The sequence below is a fragment of the Gigantopelta aegis genome, chromosome 2, assembly GCF_016097555.1.
Source record: "Gigantopelta aegis isolate Gae_Host chromosome 2, Gae_host_genome, whole genome shotgun sequence".
NCBI lineage: Eukaryota > Metazoa > Mollusca > Gastropoda > Neomphalida > Peltospiridae > Gigantopelta > Gigantopelta aegis.
Window position 1 is genome coordinate 15817962 of NC_054700.1, and position 20583 is coordinate 15838544.

At 40.5% G+C, this 20583-nt stretch overlaps 1 protein-coding gene across 4 annotated transcripts in view; it reads left to right on the forward strand.

Annotated features, from left to right (window-relative positions):
• LOC121382020 (uncharacterized protein DDB_G0284459-like) overlaps positions 1–20583 on the forward strand; it is a 44672-nt gene that overhangs the window by 17785 nt on the left and 6304 nt on the right. For all 4 annotated transcript variants that reach the window (XM_041511503.1, XM_041511488.1, XM_041511495.1 and 1 more), the window contains one exon: positions 16283–17343. In XM_041511503.1, coding sequence (XP_041367437.1) covers positions 16349–17323 — 975 coding nt within the window. In that variant the 5' untranslated portion in view covers positions 16283–16348 and the 3' untranslated portion in view covers positions 17324–17343. The remainder of the gene's footprint in view (positions 1–16282; positions 17344–20583) is intronic.

The following is a 20583-nucleotide window of genomic DNA, read 5'->3' on the forward strand; positions in this document are numbered from 1 at the left end:
CCTATGTTACAGCAGCAGGCTTCCTCTTTCGTAAGACCAAATGTCGCAATATTATTAGACCCCCTAAAACAATGTCATACAAGATTATCATAAAGCACAAGATTAAAAACAAAATATTTTTACTGAAATGCCAATATGAAGTTGACGAATACATATTTAGATTGGCGAAAGAAATTGAAGATTGGGGAACAAAAATAGAAAGCAGGGCTAGCCCTTTATAACCACAGGTTAGACACTACTAGTATATAGCTGTGGTTTAACATTTGCTGAGATGTCGTCAGACAAAATTAAAATCCCTTTTCTTGATTTCAGTCATATCGTGAAATGTCTCTAAATATCTACCAGAAACATTTTGAAAACTTTCAGGAGTCCTTCATTGATCTATGCATAGCCCAGAGGTAAAGTGTTCGCTTGATGATCGGTCGGTTTAAGATCGATCCCCGTCGGTGGACTATTGGGCTATTTCTTTGTCCCAGCCGGTGCACCACGACTGGTTTATCAAAGGCAGTGGTATGTGCTATCCTGTCTGGGATGGTGCATATAAAAGATCCATTGCTACTAATGGAAACACAATGTAGCGGGTTTCCTCTGTCAGAGTTAGGAAATGTTTGACATCCAGTAGCCGATGTTCTAGTAGTGTCGTAAAACCAAAACCAATTTTCTGTAAGTGTTATATATTCAGAACTGCTCTCAAATATTTCGGAATCCAATGTTTCAAAATTGCCAAGGATTATCAATTACGAGGTTGGGTCGAGTTTATAAAATAACAAAAGCTTTTCATTTTGTTTTTTCAATACCTCATCCAGATCCTGGTGTCTGACTGAAAATACATTCTGTCGGTGCACCTAGTAATAGCCGTCGCTGGGACTGCAAACATGTCACCACACAGACACAATGTTTATATTGTACATCACTAAACTAACTATATACATTGTAGAGCAATAGGAAACATAGTTTTGGATAATGTTGATGCCATCATTGATGAAACATTTTTGTCTGTACTGAAATATTAGTTTATTTTTAGTAAAGCTACATCATGTAGGATTATTACAACTCGTGCAAAACAAGCAAAATTATCGCTTTTAAGAACGTCATATTTTCACTATCAAAGTATATCGTCAAATATCGTCCAGATGCAACATCACTTCCGTCGACATATTGGGTATAAAGGACTACTAAATAAACTAGTTTAAAATGTTTTTGTTTAACGACACCACTAGAACACAATGCTTAATTACTCATCGGCTACCGGATGTCAGACACATTTGGCCATTCTGACACGCAGTCTTCAGAGGAAAACGTGCTACATTTTTTTTTTTCATGAGCAGCAAAGGATCTTTTGTATACATTATCCACAGACAGGATGGCATATACTGTGGCCTGTGATATACCAGCCGCGGAGTACTGATTGGGGGGGGGGGGGGGGGGGGGGGTACCAAATTACAGAACAAGTCGCGACGTAATGAACGAAACGAAATCGATTTTAATTATAAAGAAAGTAAACGAGATTCATATATACATGTATTCAAAAATATTTGAGCCGGAATACAACGGGGTTGCGTTTAGTATTTAGGTTTTGTCGCGAGCACATGGGTGGACCCAGTGGTGGGGACCACATCTATTTGTACCCCTCAAAAAACTCCTAAAAACAGCAGCAACACAACACAACACAACACAACACAACTTTATTTGAACTCAGATCACATAATGATACATGAGCAAATAGCTACTACTGCACGTACAGTACGTATTATTACAGCCCTACCTAATAAATAAATAAATCGATTAGCTTGGGGATTTAAATGTTTTTTACTTAACAAAAGTAGATCTATTGTTTCATTTAGTAGTAATAAATAAGGTTCCAAGTTAATGCTGTAATTAGTACCTTTGCTTGAATGAATGAACAGTATCTTTCCATGTTTGCAAATACTGGTCCTTTAGTCTTTCTAAAATAACGCCCCTGCGCGTGCTGTAACCTCATCGTGGTGCAGGGGTGTAACATTCTCTTTGAGAATGGCCAATACAGCACAAATTGAAGTTTACAGTAAAATTCGGTGTCCGTAAAATTCTGTGATATTTGTATTTGTATTTTTGCACAGTTCTTTACACTGTTTTTGTTTAAACCTTGAATTTTTATATTGATGTTGATCATCACTTTATTTATTTGCATTACCATAGTTTGACACCCAATAGCCGATGTATTTTTCGTGCTGGGGTGTCGTTAAACATTCATTCATTCATTCATTCTAAAATAACGTTACTCAAATTACCGTAGTTAACATAATTTTGGGATAACCATACAAAACTATATCCAGTTAGTCCACGTGCCCTTGGCCTCCCTCCCTACATTATGTACTAGATCCGCCCTTGCACTATCTAATCATTAGATTGGCTTGATTTGTGTTATACTGATGCTAAAAATGTAAGCGCCTTAAAAATATCCTGGAAAAAGGCCTAATGATTTGACTGGTTCCAAAAATCGGACAAAAACAAGACAATAAATAGCATGGCGGTTTGCAGTTTACAAAAACCATCTGGCGAAATGAACATACTGGATAAGATAAAGTTGGCGACTAGGCAGGTGATGGCTAATTTGACAAGTTCTGTCATATGTACCCCCTCCCTTTCTCCTCTCAGCACGCCGCCTCAGTGGAGGTCACGGTCACTTCAAAAGAGGGATTTGTAACATTCCGAAACGCAATGCTGAGAGGCGGTATCTGTGGAAGATCCACTTTAACGCAGGTGGGATCTCTTGACACGTCGCGGTGGGAGAGAGGGGGGGGGGGGGGCGCAGATTCGTCTGACGCGCTTTCAGGTGTCAAGTGTTCCATCTTCAAACGTCTTCAGCAACACGTGCAGTTGGTGATGCACACCAGCATTAATTACGCCATGCAATTCCACGGCTAGCTGATGCTGAGCAGGAAATTTTGCCACATTATATCAGTAATATTTCAACAAAATCAATCACTGCATGGAACTGTTTTGCCAAATCAAAATAAAATTCGACTGCTGTTTTTAAAAGGTACAATTGGCGAGTGGCCCTGAATTCAATACAGTTTCTATATTAGCATATATTCTGTGGTTTTCCTCGTGCATCTGGTCAAATGCCGTGGTATGTGCTTTCCTGTTTGTGGGACAGTACATATAAAAGATCCCTTGCTGTATTAGAAAATGTTTCCTGTCCTGGACAGAGAACCGGCCAAGTCCGGTCCGAGTGCCCAGTATAGGCGTGCGCTACAACAGCTTGCTCTGAATGTACACGTACAGTCCTTTTAGCCTTAGCCATTAATTTTTTTTTAGCGGGTTTCCTCCGACTGTCAGAATTATTAACTGTTTGACATCCAATAACCGATGATTAATTAATCAATTAATAAATCAAGGACTACTTTATAAACTATATTAAGCTGCTACAACAATTAACAGAAATTTATTATCTGACCAACAATCCTGTATTAAATAATTTCTTTAGAGCAGGAGATAAAGGTATTAGCTCTGTGCCAACAAAAGTAAATCAGCGACAACCAAACAAGCATTAATGGCATATGTAATGCGTTCTACACATAGTGGAAATATGCAGACTAAATTATACATGGAGGAAGCAACTGTGTTTGAATTTGTAGTCTACAACACAATTGCAAGTAGGTAAAGACTTCAAAAAGGTGAATAAAAGCAATGCCACTTCCATGTCAGTCCCTGTCTGACTTGAACAAAACGATAGTCTGGGCCTACCGAGACTAATGTCATTTCAGGAGCAGACTTAGCTGCAGCGCCCTCTGTCGACAACAACTCGTGACCCAGCTACTGACATGTCGAGCGCCATTCGATCGTAATTTACAGCGTCGGAATAAGTAGTACAGTGGCTTGCTATAATCGTCCAATTGGATGTCGCGACACGGGTGCACTTTTACTATAGTTCAGTCATACAGGCGTTTTACGTGTGCAATCTTTTAAGCGCAAAACAAAATACACACACACACACACACGCACACACACACACACACAGAGAGACAGAGACAGAGAGACAGAGACAGAGAGAGAGAGAGACAGAGAGAGACAGAGACAGACAGAGAGACAGAGACAAGACTGTGAGAGACAGAGACAGACTGTGAGAGACAGAGACAGAGACAGACTGTGAGAGACAGAGACAGACTGAGAGACAGATTCTTTGGTTTGCAATATTATGCCAATGACGGCGTTATGCGCTCACAGTATTAAAATGCTTTGATAAATATCTTTGCTACAGCCTGTTGCCACGTAACATTGTACACGACGTCTGCGCGTATTGATCTCCCAGCAAATAACTGACCTGCAATCAATAGCGAAGTTCTCCAGATTGGGCCATTAATAATTGTAGCTGGGCCGAGGATTCTTTCTCGGGTGGAGCAACATGGCGCCAGGCAGCAGAGCAGCAAGATTTAATTATTTTTTTTAAATATGGCCGCATCTAGCCTGATATAAGTAGAGGGTAGTAATATAATAAAATTAATTTAATTCTAAAAATCGTGGAACAAAAGATGATTCAGCTAGATAAAAATTACATTTTGTCGTATTTTTCAGTGGGGTGGGGTGGGGGGTGGGGGCAACTGCTGCCCTCTGTCCTCTTGGTTCCGGTCATGCTAATAAATGACCCTTGCCCCGTGCCAGCTACAGTATTTATAAAAGAAATCCAGTCTGATAAAAATCAAATTTTACTATTCCATTTTGTGTCCCGGTGACCTTTCGTCGTACCGCTTTATGGCTGCTGTCAGTGTTATGAACGCGGTGTTTTGATCACTACAAATCATCTCGGCTGCATCCAGTGCAAATTAATAGATGTACAGTTGTGAGTTTTTTTACTAGTACCTGCTAACGATTTCACGGGTTCTTATCAACGGAACTCACGAAAATAGGGTTTGGAGTAGATATACTGACGTAACTGACCAGTTGGTATACTAAGGTTATCGCGTCTGGTTTGACCGTTTTGCTAAGGTTGCACACAGCCATTCACGTTTGATTGCATTTCATTTCATATCCTGTCAGAATATATTCTGTAAGAAAGGACGTCGAGAGGGATACGTAACTGCTATTCTAGGAAGTACAGGCGCTTGGTAACTACCCCCAACACTTACATAGCCATTAGGTTGACCACCCCTTAGCCAGAGGACCGCCTCGATTCTCTGCTGTATAAGTAACAACATACCACATGCACAGTTGCTATCATTTAGTAATAGAAATAACAAGATACTTCAAACCAATGGGTTATTTAAAAAACAGCACCCATTACCTAAACCAGGCGTCAAGACAAAGCAACGAAACAGCGTGGTGTCTCCATAGTCTTAGTACCCTCTCCCTTCCTCCCTCCCTCCCTCCCTCCCCCCGTGTCCAAACTCCTTGTCTTAGAACTATTTTCTGTGGTATTCAGAGGATGCGCCCTAGACGGACCCCAAAACAACAACGCCGAAGGTGCTATAGAGTGTTATATTGAGTACAAGAATGGCACCCCTGGAGTTGTTGTTTGGGGGTATCTGTGAGACCGACGTACTTGAACCTTAAGTGGATACACGCACATGTCGTGCCTGAACATCATAAATCAAGGTTCAAGCACGCTGTCCTGGGCACACAATCCTTGGCTATCTCGGCTGTCCGGAACAATGAGTTAATGATTAGTAGCTGGTGGTTAACTTAATAAGAAAGAAATCGGTGTTGTGGCCTTTTTTTTTTACATCTCTTCCAGTAACCACTGACCCATAACAACTCCCTGAATTTACACAGTAGCCATATTAACATGCTTCCTGTAATAGAAAAACCTTTTTGAACAACTAAAATTACATATTAATTGGATTGTACATTATACGGAATTATTGGGAGGTAAAATACGACCAGACAGACGTGTTATACAGACAATGTAACCAATGGGTAAATTTGATCATTAACAGGCGGGTAAAAACGATATCTGCAGTGCAAGGTGGCTGGGGTGGCATAGTGTAATAATTTAGGGATGGGGTGGGTGTGGCACAAGTCATATTTTTATCGTTATTTATATAGAGTATGAAAAAACCCGTACATTTTTGTTCATGGGGCACAGAATGGAACGTTACAATTGCATATGAAGTCAGCAGTATTATGTGTGTTGGCATCATTTCAAGTTCAACTTCAAGTTGTGCATCACTCTCTCTTTAAACAGTCATATATCCCTTCTCGGTGTAAGTCTTCCCTACACTGTAAACTATTTACGTGTTTGGCATATGTTTTAAATTCGACATACAAGCCTCGGCGCCTTGCGACTTAGATTAACACTAGGATTTAAAGCGACAGCGCAGAAAATCCATTTGCCCGCCTCCACATAACTACTAAAACTGTACAAGGAAGTTTGTACTTCCGGGTTGCCTTGCACTAAATCGGAGGCTTCCGGATTATTGAGGTACACCAATAAGTCTCAAGGTAGGGGGACCCCCCCCAAAAAAAACACACACCCATAAACACCCCCGCCCCCCCCCCCCCCCCAAAAAAACCCCCCGTTAACTAATGGAAAAATGTAGCGAGTTTTCTGTGTCAGAATTTACGAATGTTTGACATCCAATAGCTGATGATTCATTAATCGATGTGCTCTAGTGGTGTCGTTAAACAAAACAAACTTTAAACTTTCTGATAATGTACTATGCTAATGTTAGTTTTGTAGGAACATTTTAACATTGTCCGTAGTTGGAAATGATACAGCAAGCGGCAATATACCAAGGTGGATTAACACTCAAGGACCATCGTAATTGAATATGGGATACATTGACGGTCGTTTACTCGTGTTTCGCCAATGGAAATTGGGGCTACTTATATATGCTATTAGAAAATGTCATACTATTTCCATTGAGAATTGATTTGCTGTAACCCAACCTACCAACTTGGATTGATAGTCTACTTATTTGAGTGATTTTGGATGTTAATTTCATCTCCAATGGGAATTGATTTGGTATACGGAAACCTACAGCAGCCGGTTCGTGTAACGTGGTTTTGCACGCATTCCTCTGCCGAAGCCGGAGCACCAGCGGGTTTCGTTCATAACGGGAGCTGCAGTTGTGATTTACATAAAGCATTCCACAGCCCAACAGACGTCTTACGCTCGGGGTCCGTTGTCAACATGGTGGCCCGATCACTTACACTATAGCGTGCAAGTTTACTTTTACGTCTCAGAACCGCGCTGTTCTTTACATATTTCCAGCAGAGTTAGGAGCGCCATCTGGCCGCTGTCAAAATTGCTCAGGGCGGGGTTGTGGTGCGGAGAGATAGAATAAACACAACCCGCCTTTTTTTATTGTTGGTGTCTTGGAATAGGAAGTTATTTTCAGAATACTAGTACTTATATGAACCAAAAAAAAAAGGGGGAAAAAAAAAGAAGAAAAGAAAGTTAAAAGAAGTTCAATGTTTAACTATAAACACGTGTTTGAATCTAGCCTGTTATATTTAGCTTGTGAATGAATGAATCGATGAATGAATGTTTAACGACACCCCAGCACAAAAATACACAACGGCTATATTTAATTTGTTACCTAGTAAGAGAGAAATAAACTTGAGAATTAAGCCTATCACTCGCCCCTTTCCACAGCCATACTTTAAAAGTCTGGAACCGTTTTTAACTTGGCTGAATTAGTCAGTTAGCCGAATTTGTTTTACAAGTTTTACATAATTATATTTATCGACCAGTCTTGTGAAATATTACCATTTTCAATTTTTCAAAAAGCTACAGCAAGATAGTTTGAAAAACCAATATGACCGCCAAGATATCCGATTGGCTAAAGTATTATTATGTAAAAAGACATACGAACCGACGCAAAATTTAATGTTAAACACAAATAGCGCACTGGGTAATATTATTCGGATTTTAGACACTGCCTTAAAAGGGACTGACCCGAAATGTCGGCAATGTTAAGATATTCCTGACTGACAGTGACGTTTCAGTGACTAAAATTACGTATGTAAATACAATATATTTGTATAAAATATAATGGCTGTATGCTGTGTTTCTGATCGTTCTAGTGTTTGTAATGGAGCAAACTTTATTTTTATTTTGGTATGTACGAAATTATTGCAATACCAAATCCCTTACAAACACTAGGCTGATCAGAAACACATTGAATATACAAACACTGAAATTCTGAACAAGAAAAAAAATATTTGGTATGTAGTTTTAGTAGTTAAAATATTTTATTTGGTAAAAAATATCTTATAATGGCAGTACCGACCTCGGTGGTGTCGTGGTTAGGCCATCGGACATGAGACTGGTAGGTACAGGGTTCGTAGCCCGGTACCGGCTGCCACCCAGAACGAGTTTTAACTTAATGGGAGGGTGTAAGGCCACTACACTCCCCCCCCCCCCCCCCTCCTCTCTCTCTCTCTCTCTCTCTCTCTCTCTCTCTCTCTCTCTCTCTCTCTCTCTCTCTCTCTCTCTCTCTCTCTCTCTCTCTCTCTCAAGGACAGCCCCTTTAAATAGATTAATAGCAGTAATAGCTTAATTTATCCAACAGTGTGGCAACGACTGAAATTACAAAATTACCTCTAATTTAAATACGTGTTAAATTAATGCATTCCATGCGTTTTGTCTGTAAAACGTCTATGGAATTTGCTGTATATTTAAACTATATTTAGAAATGCTTCTGTATCGAGACTTTTATCAGATAAGACCTATCTGAACTCCGGCAGAGGTCTACTCCGACCACAAAGCTCATTATCATAATCTATCTTCTTATCGGAAATGAAACATATGGTGAATCACTGCTTTCAGCTAGTCTGTGCCGAAATAAACATTCCAGGATTTATAGAACGAGAAATACGACCTGTGGTCTCGTATTTCATGAAAAACGTAGCAACATCCACGCGGTTATAACTTTCATTAGTGGCCTTTCGTCCAAAACTCGGGCCTGTGCAAACACCACCACTCCACAACATGACGTCCAAACAGTTACTCTTTTTCCTGCTATAACCCCCAATATGTACTTGTCCCCCCCCCCCCCCCCCCACACACACACACTATAGTATATAGCGTGCACCCCACACGCTTCACATATTTCCATTTGACTCGAAAGATGCCGTAAACAAGTTTAAAAGTGCCCTTTTTATTTATCTAGAGAGGTCCCTATATTACCTTTTCCTGGTTCGGGTTTTTGGGGTGTTTTTTTACTACGGTCTCCTACATGCTAGTCTAAATACGGCTCTCTCCAACACCCCCCCCCCCCCCCCCCCCATCTAATTGTATTGCTGTTGTAACTTATCAATCCGTGCTTTGTCCGTTTGTGTGTCTTTATCTTTCAAAAGGAGCGGGACGTAGCTCAGTGGTACAGCGCTCGCTTGATGCGCGGTCGGTGTGGGATCGATCCGGTGGGCCTGTTGGGCTATTTCTCGCTCCAGCCAGTGCACAACGACTGGAACATCAAAGGCCGTGGTATGTGCTATCCTGTCTGTGGGATGGTGCATATAAAAGATCCCTTGCTGCTAATCGAAAAGAGTAGCCCATAGCCCGGATTTCCTCCCTCTATCTGTGTGGTCCTTAACCATATGTTTATATCAAATTTGTTTTTCTGATTAATGGGTTCTAGAACAGCTGGGGTAGTGATAAGCCTGAATTATTTTGCTACTGGCATTTTAAAAATAAAGGTAAATTGCCAAAAGTTATATAATAAATAGAAAATTTCATGTTTGTCAAATATGATTTATATCTCATCTTGTGAAGTTTGCAATCATATCACACAAGCGCGACTCGTGAGATATGATTATAAACTTCACTCGATGAGATATAAATCATATTTGACAAAAAACATGAAATATTCTCTATATATCAGCTTTGTCAGATTTTCATTGTGGTTAAACTGTTATTATTTTTATATTTACCGTGTGCTGACATGACAAGTACCGTATATACACGTTTGTTTGAGACATGATAAAATACACTATTTATACACTGACGTGCAGGGTTCACTTCGTTTCGTAACTGTGCACTGCAGCTATAAAACTGACTCGGTTCAAACATTTCACCTCAAAGGTCAAAGCAGCAATTTACCGAGCAGTAGTTAGACATGTCATATTTCCAATAAAGCGTTCCAGCCGTGACAACTACTGGGAAAGAATTTTTACTACCGCAATTAAGAGTGAATTTTAAAGTAACGGGCTACAGTTGTTGTAAACGTATTTTTGAACGATATAGCAATCCGTTTATATATACTGAACTCCACTTGAAATGCACTAGTTAGGCTTGTAGTTATATAAGGAGAAAAAAATACAGTTAACTGATTTTATATATCTGGATATATTCTGTTAGGGAAAAAAATAACTCCAGAAATTGTATACAAGAGGTAATTGTGTATTTTATAATACAGCATCACGGGTGCGATAACAATAACAACTGAAAATAGGGTGATGCGTTTTCAATGGATTTCAGTATATATATATATAGTGGCCATCTGGAATATATAGTGCGCCGTTTACTAGTAGTTGTTTATTGGTGTCTACTTAACAATGGTGAAACGACTGTTACCTGACATGTTACAACATAGGCGTACGGGCTTCCATTTTTGTAGGGGGCCAGACTGGGTTTTGCCCGAATTAAACGAAAATGCTTGAATCAGGATAACAAAAATTATTGATATTTGCATTACTACCAAACAGCTATATAGGGTTGTAAACGAATGACTACGTATTGTTACATGGATCACAACTAACTTTGATGGTAGAATGATGGAAATGCACGGTAAAAAGGTCTCAGGTAAACACATCTACCCGCATATCTCTTATCATTTTTGCCCGAATTTGAGGTTTCGCTCCAGCACTAGGAGACCTCCCTGTCTCGCAATCTTATGTGTTAGACCAAGCCTGAAATACGTTCAAAATAAATCAACTGGGATATGTTTTTCATGTCGTACCAAGCTGGCGTGGGGTAATAGTTATCCCGCCCCATCCCCACCCATTCCCACCCTGCCCGAAACAATACGATAAAACAGGCCCAGATGACAGATATCACAAGTTGGAGGGCACACTCTCTAGTGGGGGCACAAGAAAAAATGTCTTTATATTCAGCAGGAAATGTTTTGCTTTTGTATTACCTAATTATAGATAAGTCACATTGGGTAATACTAGTAGAAAATTATATAACGTGAAACATATAATAATTATACTGTGAAACGATCAACAAGCATAATATTCGGTTTAGTGATTTCGTTTTAGCAAATCATATGGTAAAAAATATACTTAAAAATATTAAATAATGGCCGGTAGTAATTTTTGGGCCTCATTTCTGCTAGTGTTTTATTAATACATGAGCAAGTTTTTAATACAGATTTTTAAACGTTGTTTGAGTAAATTATGTCCAGTGATGTGCACGACATATACAAAAGACGGAAATATCTACCGATCGTTAATTAATTTTGTTGAGTATAATATAATTTAAAAAAATCGTACACCGTGTTCATTGTGGTCGTTTACGGTACATGACAGAACCCTTCCCGCCTGTCAGTTATTATTAATCGTGTTAATGCTCTCTCATGTCGCAGATTGTCGGCGGAACTGGAAAAACCGGGCATGCGTCGCCACAGAGAGAAAACCGTGCTCGGTTGACATTTACCGCGATTCGTCGATTGTTTTTGTTGTTAACATCGACAGTACACGAACACTACGACTTAACTAATATGAAATGCTTCTGTATTGCTAGGCTGGTAACGATGGAGATCATTTTGAAGTATGAGGATGTTATACATATATGGCATACATACATACATACATACATAGTATACATAGTATACATACATACATACCAGGGCCGTAGCTAGGATTTTTTGTTGGGGGGGGGGGAAGGGAGGGCGGGGGGCAACTGAGTAGTTAATAGTCTAAAACTCCTTTTCTTTAAGTTTCTATAATGCTTTCCGAATGTTTCCCCCTTGCCCCCATGCTAGCTACGGCCCTGCATACATATACTACTCAAAAGAATTTAAGGGTCAGACGATATTTTCGACATTATTTTCTGAATGTCAATTATATTAGCTAGACCATAATGTCACGCATGGTATTGTTCCATTTTGACGAAAGTGGGTCTAAGCAACCCATAAATGAATTAAAATCCACTGTCATTGACACTGTCGACTAGTTCTAATGGCGAAAACATGCTTACGTTTGCACGTAAATTAGGGCGAAAGCGAAAGGTCTGCTAAGTGCCCATAGCTTCCTTTTTCACAAAGCGCTTCATTTGCACGCTTTGCACGTGTATTCCATGTTCCCAATGCTGAATTTCCGTATAATTGGAGCTTGCGTTCGTGTATGGTGCACACTCCAAATTCGACAATGCTACGACTTCAGCTGACTATCGAAGATCGAGGAAGGGCTATTGCTTGGCTTCAGGATGGCAGTACGCAAAGAAATGTTACTCTGAGACTTGGTTTCAGTCAATGTCGTTGGCCGACTGTGGCAACGGTACCAAGCAATGAATTCTGTTCGAAATCGTCCACGTTCGGGAAGACCCCGAAGCACTACAAATAGAGAGGACCGCTACATCACCAATATGGCTCTACGTCAACGCACAACCACTGCACGCCGATTACGTGACAATCTGCGGGCTGCGACTGGAACTCGAGTGTCTGATCAAACCATACGCAATCGTCTGAGAGCCAATAATCTATGCTGCCGTCGCCAGGCTGTTCGACCACCACTCCTACCACGTCACAGAACGGCCAGACGTCACTGGTGCACGCTTCATCTGCGGTGGCAACGTGTTCAGTGGGGTCGAGTGATGTTCACTGATGAGTCCAGGTTTAGTCTCCAGTTCAACGACGGTCGGGTTCGTGTCTACAGACGTCCTGGGGAGCGCTTCGCTGATGTTAACGTTAGACAACGTCACCGGTTCGGTGGTGGCAGCGTCATTGTGTGGGGCGGCATCTATATCCACCACAGGACCCCCCTCTATGTGGTGGATGGCAATCTGAATGGAATCAGCTATCTCAATGAGATTATCCGGCCGTTGGTTCTCCCAGGCCTTCAGCAGATTGGCGGCGGGGCAGTTCTGCAGGATGACAATGCCAGACCCCACCGCGCCAGGGTGGTAACGGACTTTCTCAGACAACAAGGTATCGCCAGGATGGATTGGCCAGCATATTCGCCTGACTTGGCCCCAATAGGGATGCCTGGGACGAATTAGGCAGGAGAGTTCGGGATAACCATGCCCCTCCGGCCAACCTTCATGATCTGGGTCAACTTCTTATGGCAGAGTGGCAGGCCATTCCCCAAGAGTTCTTCAGACGTCTGATCAACAGCATGAGGCAACGATGTGTCGAGTGTATTCGCGCCAGGGGTGGATTCACACACTATTAAACGAATGTTCTAATGTGTAAAATCCATGTTTGACAACCTTCAACTTTGACAGCATGTCATGTGACTTTCTTGTATACAGTGACGTTTATTTGTGGTTTTTTGTAAATGTGGAACAATAAATAAAAAATTTGGTGTAGTTTACATCATCAATCTAATACACTCTGAAACTTATTTGGTTATAAATTTTTGACCCTTAAATTCTTTTGAGTAGTATACATACATACAGAACCGGTTTAAGTATCAGCGGGGTCTGTAGCACAAATAACAGTGGGTTACCTTTCCCACGATATATATTTTGCAACTCGCTAGGGGGGAAGGGGCAAAATGACCTGGGGAAAATAAATGTACACATCACCGCTGGGCCCCCTGAAGCGCGGGGTCTGAAGCACGTGCTACATGTGCTACTAGGATAATTCGGCTCTGCATACATGCATGCATAATATGTTTTAAAGGACGGGTTCTCGTAGCTCGAGTGTCCTCTAGCGTTATTCTATTATGTTAGTAGCCCAATCGGCAGAGCGCTTGCCTGAGGTGATTGGGTGAAGTGTTGAACCCCTTCGGTGGACCCATTCTATATTATTTTCCCCAATGCCTCACAGCTTGTGTATCAGTTGTCATGGTATGTGCTGTCTGTCTGTGGGAAAGGGTATACAAAATATTCCTTGCTACTAATGGGGAAAATATAGCCAGTTTCCCATAAGACGGTGTGTCATAATTATCAAGTGTTTGAGTTATAACGTTTGTTTTTGTTTAACGACACCACTAAGAACACATTTAATTTACTAATCATCGGCTATTGGATGTCAAACATTTGTTCATTTTGACATATAGTCTTAGAGAGGAAACCCGCTAAATTTTTCCATTAGTAGCAAGCGGTCTTTTTTATGCACCATCCCACAGACAGGATAGCACATGCCACAGCCTTTGATATATCAGTCGTGGCGCACTGGCTGGGACGAGAAATAGCCCATTGGGTTGGATGTTCATAGATGTGTTTTCAAACAATTTAGTATATTTTGGATGCTGAATTAAACAAAAAACCCAAACACCCATCCACCCTCTCCCAAGTCATTTAAAAGGGCACTTCTAACGGAAGTGGGTGTGTCACGGGATCCCAGTGACAAACCCTGGATCTGCCAATGCTTAGTCGAATAATAATTTTTAAAAATCGTCCACTACTCCAATAGATCATTTGTCGCACACTGCAATTATCATATGCTTGTCATCATCTGACACACTTGAATAACAAATGAATGTACCGAACGCAGAAGTGTCATTAAACATTTCCTTTCCATTCATTTCACTCTCCACCTAACATACTGGAACCACTAATGTCGGAATAAAATATTCAGACTTAACAATAATATCATTCACCGACATTAAAAAAGAATCTGGGGGGAAAAGGCACAAAGAATAGAGGCCGTTTCCCATACTAGATTCCCTGGCTGACCCGAGTCACCCCACAACGTCGCCGTGCGATGCGCGCGACAACACGCCGGAAGTACATCTGCGGACTTGTTGACTTTCGTCCGCAAACATATTGACTTTTGTTCCCATTAAATATTAACGACCGTAACCTTAGGAACAATGTGTAACAATGCATAATGCATTTTCTTTTCGAAGAGTACAGACTCTCACTTGTGTTGAGGTACGCCTAAGGATGTAATATACAATTAGGATATTAATAAAAATGGACCATATTAATTATTTTTTTTTGTATTATTGTTCAGCGGTTTAGAAAGACTGACATAATTATTGATTTTCTTCTAGAACTCTCTCCCCCCACCCCCCACCCCCATCCATTTCTTCTGTGCATTTAATAACAATCTCCAGCCAGTGCACCACGGCTAGTATATCAAAGGCCGTGGTATGTGCTGTCTTGTTTGTGTGATGATGCATATAAAAGATCACTTGATAGATCACTTGCTACTAATGGAAGAATGTAGCGGGTTTTCTCTCTAAGACTATGTTAAACTTACTAAATGTTTGACATCCAATAGTCGATGATGAATAAATCAATGTGCTGTAGTGGTGTTAAACTGTAACTTTAACTTTTCATCCATTATTATTCAACAAATATTAGACTAACATTTTCTTATTGTCGAACGTCATTCTTCAATGGCTTTTATTTTTTTAAATGTGATTTGCATGCTAAGTTCTGTTCGTGTGTGTATTACATTGAAGGGGCTGGGGGTGATGCCATGGAAGGTATTTGAATCTTATGAAAGGAATATAATTTAACACCTCAGCACATTTTGAAACTAGTTGGTGTCTAACATAATGTTATGGCCTTTTCAACACTTGATTCCAGAAAAAGAGACAGGAAACCCTCTACCGTCAAATAGACTACTCCTGCGTATAAAGCATCAAGGAATCGTTTATATGCATTTACTCATTATCATAGACAGAACAGTACATACCACGACCTTTTGTACTAGTTGAGGGGCACCAGTTGGGACGAGAGAAAGTCAGTAGTTACATCCCGCCCCATGAATCTTAGATGCTCACTCTTGTGACTCTTGGGTGAATTCTGTAACATTTTGAATTAGCTTTACAATCAAGTTAAAGGCATACTGTCACGGATTTATGGTCCTTATTTTTCTAAAAATGGATAACTAAAAATTACATTAATTGTTGGAAACCAAATCTAGCTATTGCATCACCGTAACTGAACCATGACTGGGTGAAATCCATGTCAACCCTCTCGGCAATTTTAGTTTTTGAATTATATGGACCATTGCCATAATTCATTTTTTTTTTTTTTTTTTTTTTTATATACAAAATATCATTAATAAATGGAGTATGGTGGTTATGAAGATGGTTGAATAAGTACATTTAGGGACAAATCAAATTATTTTTGTTACGGTAATACTTTGTTGGACCATTAAATAGGTCAGTGGTCTGTGACAATATGCCTTTAAAACCGGCAATTTTAAATCTTAAATTGTTTTCTTCTCTTTTCCAGCATTAATAATATAACTGGAGATTACAACAGAAAGCAATTTAAAGGATACCTATACAGTTTCACAAAATGGCGGAAGCGGAAGTTGCCCAGCCCCCGACAGTTACCGAGGACATTCCCAAAGAAGAATCCAAAGTGGTAAACAATGTTTCGCCTACTACAGACACCCCGAAAGCAGACGATATGGTCAACGGTGAAGAAGAGACAAAGACTGAAGGTGTTAGCAATGAAAAGGCAGCAGAAAATGAAGTAGTGGAAAACGGGGAAAAGGAGGAAAGTAAAAAGGAAGAAACCACTGCCGAAATAGGGTCTCCAAAGGCCAAGAAAGATAAAAAGCCTTCCAAAATTGCAAACTTCTTGCGAAAGTTTAGTTGTACGAGTGGAGAACCCGACGAAAATATTAACCCAGAATCAAAGCCTTTGGAGAAAAATAACCAGAATGATTCTAACGCAAAGGCCAACGGGAAAGAGAAGAAGAAAAAGGAGAAGAAAAATAACGAGAAGAAAGAGGATGAAAAATCGAGCGAGGCTAGTGGCGCGGAGAACGAGAAGGAGGGAAAGGATAACGTCGTATCCAACGACGAAGTGAAAGTCGTCATCACCGAGGCGGATGAAGTGAAAGTGAACGGAGAGGTCAACGGGGAGGATGCGGCAGCAGAGGTTGCAGAAACGGCAGAGGTTACAAAAGAAAGCCCAAAGGCAGTCGTCAACGGCAACGCATCTGAGGACAAGCCCGCTGAAAACGGAGTGGGTGAAGAGGCTGAGGTTACGGTTACAGAGGAGGTTATTATTGTTACCACTACTACGGAAGGACTTATCACTGGGAAAATAGTTGAATCCGAAGGGTCAGCAGTGGTGGAGGAGCCAGTCCTTGAACACCGTGAACCCCCTACAGAACCACCCCCGCCCATCCCAGAAGGCGAAGCGGCAACAGCGGCAGCAGCAGCAGCAGCAGCAGCAGGAGCGGGCGAGCCTGCTTCCGAGACCTCTACAACAGAAAAGGCAGCCCCAACGGAAGGCGGTGATACCGCAGAGAAAAAGTGAAAGCTTTCGATAGCAAAAAGGTATGACGTACGCAATTTGTGATCTGACGTTTTGCGTCATAGGTGTGGTGGGTTGCTGAGTTGATACCTCTGTGAATAAATTCAATAAGTTTTTTTCTCTTTTTTTTCTCAGGACCCACTTTAAATAGAAGAATGTGCCAATATTTCAAAACCAATTCTTAATGGTACCCCACTTGTTAATACGAGTTTTGTTTTCCGCTAACCTTAAATTCGTCGTAATAGACCATTACGTATGGGGTAGCGGCTGGTATGGTGACGCTAAGGCTATTTTGCTTGTTTGAATGCAAGGTCATCTGAATGCGGATTAACAACAGAGACATCTAAACGAATAGACCGTAAGAGCGAATTTAACTCACAATAGAAAAACCCCAAAACATCTGCTTAAATGTTCAGTGGACGTTCGTTTAGTTATTACAGCTTTTGTAGTGTTAAATTGCATATTATTTATAACTTTCTTTAATTATCATTTTTGTCAGATACATTTTTTTAGTTGTGTTTTTTTTATGCCGAACAGGAGAGGTAAAGCGCTCGCTTGATGCGCGTTCAGTTTGGGATCGATCCCCGTTGGTGGATCCATCGGGCTATTTCTCGTTCCAGCCAGTGCACCACGACTGGCATATCAAAGGCCGTGGTATGTGATATCCTGCCTGTGGGATGGTGCATCCCTTGCCTCTAATGGAAAAATGTAGCGGGTTTCCCCTCTAAGACTATGTCAAAATTACCAAATATTTGACACCCAATAGTCAATGATTAATAAATCAATGTGCTCTAGTGATGTTAAACAAAACAAACTTTCTTTTTTTACGCAGAACAGAAAAGGTACGCTCATCAGAACCCGTGTTTATAAACTCAAATCTTAACATGGTGTTACTATGGCGTTATAGTCTAAGACTTCATTAGCTTTGTTTTGTTTAACGGCACCATTAGAGCACGTTGATTTATTAATCATCGGCCATTGGATGTCATTTTGACATATAGTCTTAGAGGGGAAACCCGCTACATTTTTTCATTAATAGCTAGGGATATTTTATATACACCATCTCACAGACAGGATAGCGCATACCACGGCTTTTCATATATCAGTTGTGGTGCACTGGCTGGAAAGACATCATTAGAGTCAAGAAACTAAGTTTTATAAGCACCAACCCAGGAACCACGGCAATGGAGATAAAATAAGATTAAAATAAATGCATTAAAACCATTATATATCAATCCAGTAATAAATCATTCCAAAATAATATTATGGTGCAAGGGTCCTTACATTTTTCCTTTTCGGGTCACGCTGCCTGTTTTGAGTGTTGTATGGGTCACATAAATCACTGTCCTAGAACTGTGAATAATTGCCTTTCCCCCTTAAACACCCTTTTGACGAGGCGATGGCTTGTTACGTGTTGAATTTCAATGGCCGTTTTTAGTTCTTGATGTTGTTTTGATAGCTCTTGAAAAGGGCCGTTTTCACGGATTTGAGCATTGAGGTTTCAATGAAGCTTTCGTCGTCTTCTATCGTCGTATCTTCACGTTTGTTTGCGCCCATCGCGAAGCGTTATGTCGCAGTAATTAAATGACACTATCGGCGCTAATCGGTAGCATTAGCCCCATGAATGGAATTTTCGGCAAACCTGTTTGCTACTTGACCAGCTCTATCGCCGGAGGCCAGGGAAGCTGTAACTTAGTTTAAGACAACAAAAGGCTGCTGAATATGGAGATGTGTGTTTTTAAAACTACTACCCAAATATATCAAAGGCCGTGGTTTGTCCTGTACTGGGGAAAGTGCATATAAAAGATCCCTTGTTACTAGTGGAGGAAAAATGTAGTGGGTATCCTCTGTCATGGCCATACCAGAGACCGGACCTAGGACGGACATGCCTGAAGCCATTGGGGCATATGGGCACGTAAATAAGAGGTCCCGAGTCCCGAGTCCCGAGTCCGAGTCTGAAGTCTACAAGTGAAAATTACCAAATCAATGTGCTGTAGTAGTGTCGTCAAACAAACAAAAACATTTAACTTTTTAAACTACCAGTTGTTGCTCAATGGATAAGGTGTAAGAGTTGCATAATAAAACAGTATTATGTTTATAATATATTTAAGCGATTTCGGATTTTCTATTTTTTTGATGTCAAACGTTTAAACAAGTGAATATATAACATCTCTTGGGGGACGTAGTTGGTTATATTAGGCACGATACAGCCATTGTTTGGGGCATTGGGTTAAAATAAAAGTGTAATTATGTGGAATAGGACAAACAAATGGGAAAGAATGGATGGTAAATGAATCTATTATAAATAAACTTTACTCTTGGTATGTTTATTTCTCTTTGGGTGGGCATAAATGTCATACAAAGAGATAAGTACAGAAAACTGCCAAGCGGTATTGAGTGTAGTTAAAGTAATTTGGGAAAAAATATCCTTTGTCATGTAGGAAGACTGATTTAATGTTTTTATTACTGGGCTTGTGTCGGATGCTAAAAATGGTTTGAAAAGAAACATCCCTTTTGTTTGTTTATAAATGTCTGCTATGTTCGTATTAAATTACTTTTGCGCAATATATTGTTTCGTAGGATCATTTGAGGTGGGGTCAGCTGGCAGCTCAAGCTTGTGCAATAATTTGCTTCATAAAGTATCTAATATTATTTTAATAAACGCAATAAACTACTAAATGCAGTGTTTGACAAACGTTTGAGAAAGTCGGTAGACGTCACAAAGTCTTTGGCTAGTGCCCTATGTATTATAGTAATCGAGATGAATAGTTCCAGTAGCCCAGACCCAAGTATCCACTAGCCGAAACCGAAGGTTAGTGAATTTGTCGAAGCCGGGATAATGTCCTTAGAAATGTGCTAAGTAATTTGCCTTTAGCGTATAGTGCTGTTCAGAACGGATATTGCACATAATCTATTGAAGCATGATAACGTATTGACACACGTCAGTATATGAATTTATTGTCGTAGCTATAGATACCATTAGTCAGACAAATTAAACGCAAACTGGCAGAAATCTTCAAACTTAATGCTCAGTGGTACCAGATTTGTGTTTTCCTCAAAGGGAGGTAATTGGAACGAAGTGATATTCTTTGCAAGGCTTGAAGGAATCTGGGCCCGGTAACATAAAGCACTCGTAATACTTAGGCTACGTCAGACGTACACCATGCATAATGTGTGGCGTACGTCTGACGTGTTACGAGTGCTCTGTGTTACCGGGCCCTTATTACCAAAACTAAATTTTATGGGCTTTTGGGGGGTGGGTA